This window comes from Clavelina lepadiformis, chromosome 7 (genome assembly GCF_947623445.1).
Source record: "Clavelina lepadiformis chromosome 7, kaClaLepa1.1, whole genome shotgun sequence".
NCBI classification, from domain to species: Eukaryota; Metazoa; Chordata; class Ascidiacea; order Aplousobranchia; family Clavelinidae; genus Clavelina; species Clavelina lepadiformis.
In genome coordinates, this window is record NC_135246.1 from 4,112,109 (window position 1) to 4,122,580 (window position 10,472).

Below are 10,472 nucleotides of genomic sequence, written 5' to 3' on the forward strand. Positions count from 1 at the left end.
AAGTCAAACATTAGCAAGATTCAAACCCGATACCGCCTGCATACGAGCCCCAACGTTAAACACTATGCCTTATTTTCCATTGGTCTAAAATGAGATTGATAAACCGATCAGCGAAAACCTGCTGCTCACTGTATTGTGATTCAGCAACTTCTGTTAATAGACGCCAGTACAATAGTCACTTTGTATATTTTTTGAGGCAAACATGTTAGTTAGTCCAAGCAATTGTCCAAAATTAGGCATGTTGTTAAAAGCAGAACTTTGCACTTAAAGGTTTTTGTCTTAGAATTAAAGAAAGCTTAGGAAGGCAAGTTCATCATTTCGTAGTGAAAAATGAGGCAGAGGTTCATCAGCATGCACGCCAAATTTTTTTATCTTCTTGCCGATTTATAATAACAACCAAAAAAACTGGTTGTTAGAACGCCAATTTATAATAAACAAACAAAGAATTGACGATTTGGTGCACATTGTTACGCCAAAGTTTGTGTCTTTGCATGCACAATTTCTGATCGAAAACTAATGTACTTTCTGGTCTAGTCGTTAACTTTTTTGTATAGAGCTGTTTTTAATTATCTGTCTCCACTACATACTTTTTTAATAATTACCTTCTGTCGGCCATTGTTAGTAGCCTAATTGATTACAGTTACCATTGTTATCAACAAACTCGTGCAATTATTTGTTGATAACAATGACGGATTCGCTTAGATACGGTTGTTTGTAACCTGTTAGTGCGAACACTTTTTCATATGTGCAATAGTGGTTGGTACTATATACCCTAAAAAGTTTGCGATATTTGACTGATTTATACACAGTCTCAGTAGACGGTAGTCAGTTTGGACAAACTGACAAATAACTGCACATCATAGTTCTGTAGTTGGGGTAGCCCTGTACTGTAGACCTACACCGTATATAACACGCATAAAGTATATGCGGCATCTATAATTTCACCGGATGCCCATTTCTGGTTTAGAAAATGAAGTGACTATTTCACCGGCATCCGTTTACCGAAGTTGCTGAATCATAATACGATGGCCGTTAGATTTTTGCTGATGGGTCTATCACTCTCATTTTAGACAGAGAGAAGAAAGCATTGCGATGGCGTAGTGGTTAACGGGTATTAGTTTAAATTAATTTAGACATTAAAAAATATGTGATTTTAAGTTGAAATTTCGATTTGCAGCCCAAAGTAGCTTAATAACTTAACCATGAGAAGTGAGAGTTTGAGTCAGAGGGGGTTCAAAGCACTGTAAAAAAAGAACTAGGCAACATATTGTCAAAAATTTTTTATCGCACAAAGGAATTCATATGCAACTCACCTGAGTGAAATCTTCACAATCCAACGTCCAGAACATTTGTAATTTAAAAAAGAATCAAAGTGGGTCAACTGTTTCCATTGTTAAGTATAAGCAATCGAAAAAATCTTGCCACCCAAAAAAAATGGTGGCGGTGATTCAGAAAGCGTCTATTAGCTTTAGGTTAATAATACAGTTTGAAAAAATTAATACGTTGTTTTAAGTTGAAAATTTACGTACATTTCAGTTCACTAACTACCGTAATTGCCGTTTACCGCATTCATATTTTACTACTTCGGTTAACGGCAGCCAGTTAAATAAATGTCTACTTCACTGGCCACCTTTTACCGAAGTAAGTAAATAGCCGGTTACACAGTTGGTATTTTCCTACTTTTTTTATTTTCTTACTTCAGTAACCGGCGCCCAGTGAAGTAGGCACTTATTTTATCGACCACCGTTTAATAGAAAAATACGGTATACGGTTACTAGTTTAGTCTGAGAATTCAAAAGTATGCTATTTTTCAACTAGGTCAAAATTTATTTAATATTAATCCCCTCTGACCCAAACCCTCACCTCACATGGCTACAAATTACCTTTGAAATAAATTTGAACAAAAAAATTGTGTAGGATTGGCAGGACTCAAACCCAAAATTTGCAGTATAGGGACCCAATTGCAATCCACTATGCCACCAGATTTCTTTTTCCCCTCATTCAGAATGAGAGTAATAAATCTACCAGGAGAAATCAGCCGTTCATGCTATTGTAATTTTGCAACTTCGGTGATAGTGAAACAGTGACTTTTTAAAATTGTAAAAGGACCCTATTCCCTAACCATGCTGGCACTGCCATAGTTTACTGCTGAATTGTAGAAAGGAAAAATAATACTAGAGCTACTGAGCTAAGCCTACAGCACTCGAGTTCTAGATTTTTTTTTTTAAAGTCATTCTTTATGCTGGTTTAACATTTTTATTCATTCTATTTATTTTTCGCCTTAAATAGGGGTCACAGTGGGAAGTGTGGCACTTACATGCTTGAAATTTATCAATGTGCTCGCTGAACGTTCATGTTCACACCAATTTATCATAAACAAACAAAGAAAACTGGTTGTTTGAACTCGATTTTATAAGAAATTGAGGTGTCAATGCATGCCATAACGCCAAAATTTGCACCTTTTCACACTCGATTTCTCGTAAACTGCCGTACTTTCCAGTCTGGATTATGGCGAGAAAAAATGTGCTGACACAGGTGATCACAAGCAAATTACCAACGATGATAATTTCTACAAATAAAACAGGCAAATGTGGCTTCAAGGGTGTGTCTCAAAGTCGTGCATTGCAATAGTACAGTAGGCTATAATGTGAAAGAAGATGACTTAGAATCAGCACGGCTACTTAACCCAATTACAAAACAATACATTTTTTGCACATATTTAATTAAAACCCAAGTTAAACAACTAGTATTTCAAAATTGTAACATTTTCTGTCATGAAGTAAGGCTACCCTTCATGATTTTTTTTAATTAATAGTAAACAAAAAAACAGCTGATTTTTAAACTTTGAGCATAATGATATAAAGTATGTGATTTAAAACCCTTTTTATAGTTTTCCGAATAGATATTTTGATTTTTTTATTGGAAACACCATTTTACTTTTTGGTTCTTTAATCCTGCTAGGATTCTGCCAGAATGACATGTAATAATTTGTAGCTTGTAATAATTACTTTTAGCTTTACAATTATATAAGGCAGTATCAATACTGTAAGTAACAGTTAATCAGGAATTTCACAAAATGCCAGTTTTTTTCTTGAAATGGCATATATATGTACTGGTGATATTTTCGAAATTCTCTAAACTCGAATTTGATCTGACATATTAGATTTGTGAATCACAGGAATCTTTTTGTACGGATTATTTTACGTGATTGACACACTTGGTGCACATTGTTTTTTTTTCATTTAATTTGTACATTATTCCTGCTTGTACCTACTCGAGATGGTAGAAAAAACATTTGAATCTCAGACATTACCATAGCCTGTCACTAGCTGCTCATAGTGACCTTGCAAAACTCTTTGTATAAAAATAATGTATGATTAGCAATAGATCACATTCAAATAATGGCACTATCCTATCTTCTTATTGGGCATTTTTTTTGATAGCATATTCTTTCACTTATATTTTGATTTATCTTTGAATTGCATGTATTTTAAGCATCTAAAAATTTTAAAGGTGAGTAAGGCTTATTTTAAACAATGAAATAAAAATTTCATAAAAATGTTTTCCGATTTTAATTTTACTGTGCATGTAATTTGATACCATATATGTGAGGTCATATATGCTTGAGTTGCTGATGTAACCTCACAGCATATACATTTAACAAAATGCTTATCTCGTGAACACAGTGAGGTCATATCAGCAACTCAAGTACGACAAGTTAAAGTTCTGTATCCTGTAAAGTTTAAGTTTATGCATTGATAAATGATTAAGTGCTAACTTGCTTACATTCTTTTTTATTTTTATGGTATTACTAATATTGTTTGTAGAAAAACTTCATTTTTGATGCTGGTTAAAACTTAGATGTTGTTTATTGTTTGACTGGTGTCTAGTGATCATTTGCCACATTGCAAATATTTTACAACATGGATATAAATAATGAGGTGAAAAAGCTTTTGACAGATAATTTTGGTTTTGTATATAGTTATTTATATGTTTGTGTAAAAACATTGTCAGTATAAACGTAAATACCTTTTACACGGTTTCCTAACATTGTGCAGGGGCTATTTGGCACAAATTTGCTGGTAATTCGCTAAGTTTTATGTCTATTTCTTCAGATGATTTTAATGAGGAAAGATATCAAGAAGGCCAAAGCACAAGTTATAGCAAGACTAGTTCGGCATATGCAAAGCTTAAGATCCAAAAAGTACACAACCTTGCCTATGCCTGTGCATGTAATTGTGTGTTTAATGAATGTTTACAATTTTGCTTTTGATTAGTTTTAATTTATGTGATATTTTTTATGATAAATAATTGTTACTTTTAGGGGAAGTGAACAACAGCTACTAAAGAACAGCAGCAGAGCCGAAAGACTTTTTGAAGAGATACAAATACTTAAGGTTTGTCTAAAATATGACAGGCTTTTGAGACATGCACAAACATGTTTTATTTTGTGAATCATATCGAAGCTTGGCAACATTTAAAATCCCCGTATATTGAAAAATTCTCTAACAATTGGCTTGATCTAAGAATATTGGTGTTCCATGACCATATGCCATTGAATGCAAGGTTTGTTATACAATTATTATTATTATTAATATTACATTTTTCTTAATTTTCGTACTCAATGCTGCAGTTGATGAAACTAGATTAACTATTAACCAGTAGATTTTCATGTGTTTGTTAAAGGTTACCAAGCCTGATGACATATTCAAGTTTCTCCTAACTTCAGATGCTTGTATTCAAGATGTTAGCAGAGCAGACATAGCACTTCGGGACCGTGTTTTTATTCGAGTTGGTCTTGTACCATTTATTAAAACAAGGTATGGTGTTAGACCCTTTATTAACGTGTTTCATTCGTGGTAAGTTTGAGTTAATTTGTTTTTGGGTTTGTGTTACTTGGAAGCCAAGAATTACAGAGGACGAGATTAGGTTGACTGAATTCAACCTTCAAAAATTATATGCTGTAAAATCTCATCAAATTGACTTTTTAAAATCTAAATTTCAGGTAACTCAAGCAACTTAACCAATCCCCGCAAATCACGTATTAAGAAGCATATAAATAATTATCGATAACTTGAAGCCTTTTAATTTAAATTTTGGGTTAACTCCCAGGGTTTTGGAGTCCCCAGGGCATAACTAGGAGCTTTTATCTTAAAATTAGTCAAAATTTGAGCAATTATTGGCATTATTATTATTGACCTAAAAACTACAATTATTCGATCCATTGTATTAATTCAGACACAATATTAAATGTGCATTCTGTGAATTAATGTCTCTTGAATTCTGTAAATCTTGGTGAAACAAGTGTAACATGAACAATTAAAGCAACTAAGCTAAGTGAGACAAAAGCAGTTAGACCAGTAAGGTGCCTATAAGGGCCAATGTTTTGATACTTTATAACAGGGGTGGCCAGACCTGCTTCATGCTCGAGCCGCATATAACAAAATCCAGTTTTAAAAGAGCCACAACACAAACACAATAAAAAATACGAATTTATTCACTCACAACGAAGTGTAGCTATTGATTAATATTAGTGCAGCGTGGTGATACTATGAGTCTCCACCTAGGCTGCAAGATGTTTGAAATTAGGCTGATATGAGGTTAAAGCAGTTTGGAGAAGTTCCTTCAAGTGTTGATTTGTCAAAACTGAGCGGTATTTTGACTTTACAAATTTCATCATGGAATAAAATGACTCACAACACATGTTGTGCTGAAAATAGAAATCACCCGGATAGCTGTTTTCTTTAGGTTCGGGTATTTTGTTTCTGGGACTTGTTTCCAGAACTCAACTGTACTCAGAGATTTATGGACCATTTTCAAAGCGAGATCTTCCTGCAGTTCCATTTCCATTTCATTTCGATTTAGAATTTCATTTCCCATTCTGTTTTAAAAGTTCTATTCTCCTCTTCATACTTTCTCTTTTTGCAATTATTCCTCAACGACATTTCTTGGCTAAACTCTTTTTGCAATTGTTAATATAACCGTAACCAAGACTTGAAACTAGGTCAGCCCTGACGTGCAGCTTCAATCTGACAGTTTACTTAACTACAGTGTACAAGTTAGCACACTTCTGTACAATAATGTACTTTTTGGAGTGTAATTTGATTATTGCTAACGATGAGTCCATTGTTACTACGTGTGATAGAACGCATTGTTTCATAATCTGATCAAACAACTCGTCTAGACCAGGAAAATTGCATGTCTAATTCATCAATGCTAATTCATTAAAGAGCCGCATGCAGCTCGATAATAAGTATAATCTAGTAAGCTAGCAAAAGTCATGCTGAAGTTAAACGCCTGGAAGAACTTGATATTATCGGATACCGGTGCTACATTTAATGCAGTTATATTTTCTGGTACTACTTTCTAATTTAATCAAACAAATTTGTAATCGTTTTTGATACAATCGTTTTTCGTTACAATTTTTGAGCTACTAGAGCAAGCTTATGTGATTGCTGAAAATGCATTAATTCTCTCCCACTCACATTTTTCGTAGTTTTTAGTCAGTTGCCACCAATTTTAATAACTTTGTATAAATCGAATTAGCTTTATCAGTCCCTTCAAGTTCAAGCTTTCACTGTTTGTAAAGCTATATGCTGTTATCAAAAAATTATAAGTAAAGATTTTATATGGTAAACATGAGGCCCATGTCCACTATGATAACAAATCATAACTATATGAGCAATAAGATAACAAAAAATCAAAATAAAATAAACAATGAGTGACAATTGCAACTTAGACAAAGGCTGGCTCGGTAACCAAGGATTGAGCGATGAGGAATCAGTGCCAGGTTTAAGTCGTGCAAACACTTTCCTCAGTCTGAACTAAACTTATCTTAATCTTAGTCTTAAGTCTTAATCTAAACTCTCAAGTTTATCTGAAAATTTCATTTGACCTACTTCTATTTTATTAATGGTATTATTCTGGTGTAAATGTTCTTTCTTGTCCCTGCTTTGTGTTAATGGGAAATAAATTTACTTGCAAAACGCTAATTTTTAATGTTGATATGGCAACTAGTGAACACTTTGTTATTGCTTAATGAATGATTTTGTAGACTAGTTTTGAAATAATGAGTGCTGGAGTTGACAAAACAATTCCTGAATTAACCAATATTTAAGGTGAATAAGCTTCAAGCTGGCATTTGCATGTTTTGACATGCAATAACATAACATTTGCCCGGTTCAGTTGAGTTCTTTTGGATTATGAGCTAACAATGTTGAGTTAGTTAGCTTTTACTGTAATGAAATGAATGACTTTTAAGTTCATAACGGCCATAAGGAAAAGGCAGATATTTGGTTGTATGTTGTAAGCTCAAATTTTGCTTTTTTAGTCAGCTTGGTTGCCAGCTTTGCGCTCATTGCACAGAAAAATATCATTATTGCTTGTTTTCAGGTTGTTCTCGATTAGAGAGCAGGTTAGTGATTTCAACAAAACAAGAAGCAAGAATGAAATCATTTCCTCAATAGAAGTGATGAAAAAAATTGCAAAAATGGAATATCATCCAGGTATCTTTATCTCCTTTGAGCTTCTTAGTTATAATTTTCTTGGTACTAGCTTGGGTATTGAAAAGTGTTGCAAACCGCAATGAAAACATTTTTAATTGTTTTGAAAGCACATTAAATTTTTAAAAACAATAGGTTACTGAGTTTGTTAATTAGTTTGTCATTAAATAGGATTTTGTAAAGTTACTAGAGGTTGAAAAATCGAACTTGTACCATTGACTTGCGCTTTAAGTGTGCCACCTAATTCATTAAAGACCTCTGTTGCCATATATAAACATGTCACTAATCGCTTTCTTAATCCCAACACTGGATTAGTCAAAAATTCCATATTAAGAATCATCATCATCATCTTCCATTCGCCTGTTGTTCAGGCCTGGTCTTCATCCCGAAACAAATTCAGGGTCGACCAGTTGTCTGCAGCGACGCCTCCACTTTCCCTTGTAGTTGTGTTCCCTTGTAATCCCATCCGTAGTGTCTTACCACACATCATTCGAATCATCCTCATTTCTGTCGTCTGCATTCGCCTGATATCAGCCTTCTTCATCGCCCAGCATTCAGCTCCATAGCACATCACACTGCTTACACATGCTTACACAGCCTTCCTTTCAGGTTGGTGGAGAGTAGTCTGCCACAGAGTGTACCAGACAATTCCTTAAACTTTTTCCAACTAGCGCGTATTCTTGCCGTCACTGCCGTCAACGAAACTCCTTAAGAATGCTAACTAAAATGTTTTCGAAATATTATTCAATATCAATGCTCAAAACTGAATGAACAAATTGCTCCATATGAACTGCTTGACTGTCAAATAGTTACAATTGCTGTTCAAACTAAGATTCAAAAGAGCTAAAGTATGCATAACATCTGGTCAAGTTTGACCTCAGAAAACTGCAGAAAAATCATGTTACAATAATGTAAAGTATTGCCAATTTTTGTCAAGAGTCAAATCATATAACTCATCTACGCATTTTTCTTTTCAGCAACAACAAGTACTTTTAACTGCAGATAATTAACAAATGAAAATGTCGTTCTGTAAAATTTCATATGTACATTAAACTTAATTTGATATTCCTGAAGTATCCCTGCAAGCGGCGTATTGTGTTAAACTTTACTTTTCTGGAATGAATTACAGTACTTGAAGTTTTAATGTTAAAAACAAAAACAGTATACAGTATGGTACAGATCAATTACTACACTTCCTGCATCTATCTTTGTGAAAACATACAGCAAAATGAAAATGTTATCGCAGGGTCCTTTATAATGATTATCAGAATCAGATATCGTGAGAAATTGGAAATTGTAAAATATTTGCTTTATTCTAAATCAGTGACTATCTATTTAAGATTTCTGTTATTTCAGGAAAAAATAAAGACTCGACCACTGATGATTCAGTAAAGAAGTCCAACATAAATAACAATACACGCGAAGAAGATGAAGAAAATGATTTGGAAGAACAGAGTGAACTTGACAATCTTTCTGATTCTCCAATACCATCTTCGAATGAACTTGCTTCTTCCGTGCCAGTTTTGTGTTGTAATGATGATGAGCAACCTGCTGGCACTTTTTGCGATTCGAACATGGACATTCTGCAGGACAATCCATGTACTGACAGTAACGAAGATCATACTAATATTAACCCGCTTGAGACGTGCAAATCAAACGTGGAAAGCTTTAACAACGCAACAAAAAGGTGATCTATGCGTTTACAGATTATTTTCTAATATAATAGTACGTAAAAGATATTGATGTTTATCGGAAATTTTGACATTTTAAGTTACTTTGAGATATCTAAAATCTTTGATTAAAGGAGAGTCAAAAGACAAGCTTGTCCTGAACATAAAACGTGGATTTGTAATAGAATATACTAGGCCAATATATTTACACTTTTTCGACTTCGTACAGAAAGTTTGATTTTTTATCAACAAATACAACTGATGTGTCGGAAATCCTTGAAAATATCGGCCAAGGATTTTTTGACAGTGATGAGGAAGCCCTAGATCATGGTGATCCTGATAAAAGCATTGGCAATGATAGCGAAGAAGATCTATTTTTCTGTGATCAAACAGGTTATATCATTTTTGATATTATGTATATTAATTAATTTAAAAATTAAAAAAAATTAAAAATTAAAAAATTAAAAATTTATAAATAATTAATTTAAAAAAATGAAATACCATAATTTTTGCATAGCCTAATCGTACATGTCAATGATCTTTGAGGTTTTAAAAGTATTATCATATGTTAATAGTGTCTCGTACACATTGTGTTTCGAAAAGAAGAAAAGCTTCCTTAAATTATGATGGTGATGAAGTGTCAAGCGTTAAGTCAGCGTTTGTCGATTCTTTAACACCGAGCAAATCAGATGTTGTCAAACCCGCTTTAACAAAAGGTAGCTCATAAGCAGATTTACCCCGCATTTATGAAATCCTAACTCATTTTTAACTTATTAGGAAGGAAAAAAAATCGTCTTGGCCAAAGAGAGAGAAAGCTATTATACGGAAATCACACCCAAAATCAAGTTGATACGGGCAGCAAGCAACGATCCACGAGCTCTTTCCGTAACGAAACTAAAAAGATAAAAGACAACGAACCTTGTGATTTGCATCCGTCCTGGCAAGCGAGTCGATTAAAGAAAACGCAAAATGTTATTCATGCTTTTAAAGGAACGCACGTTCGATTCGACGATAGCGATTAACTGCATTTGTATTTTTTCTCGAAAATATAATTTGGTATGACCTATGACTGTGCATTGTATATTGTGTATGTTGCTTCGGAAGAACAGGTTAGATAGGACATTTAGGTAACTGGGATTAGAAGAGTGGTGAAGAAACACTGCAGGTAATTTAAAAATAACACACATAAGTGATGAAAACGGCTCCAATGTTTAAAGCCCGAACCCGATAGCCTTTTTGAAGCCCCAAAATGAAATCTACGGAATGGGTCAATGATGTAGAATATGGGGCGCAACGAAGT

The 10,472-nt window shown here is 33.8% G+C and overlaps 1 protein-coding gene across 1 annotated transcript; it reads left to right on the forward strand.

The window, feature by feature from the left end:
* Positions 1-2,300: 2,300 nt before the first annotated feature.
* LOC143464815 (serum response factor-binding protein 1-like) lies at positions 2,301-10,238 on the forward strand. The gene is made up of 10 exons (XM_076962821.1): positions 2,301-3,513; positions 3,828-3,941; positions 4,116-4,204; positions 4,325-4,397; positions 4,687-4,820; positions 7,393-7,505; positions 8,859-9,189; positions 9,402-9,565; positions 9,748-9,888; positions 9,950-10,238. The coding sequence occupies exons 2-10, from the start codon at positions 3,924-3,926 to the stop codon at positions 10,192-10,194; spliced, it is 1,308 nt and encodes a 435-aa protein (XP_076818936.1). The 5' UTR covers positions 2,301-3,513; positions 3,828-3,923; the 3' UTR covers positions 10,195-10,238.
* The last annotated feature ends 234 nt before the right edge of the window (positions 10,239-10,472 follow it).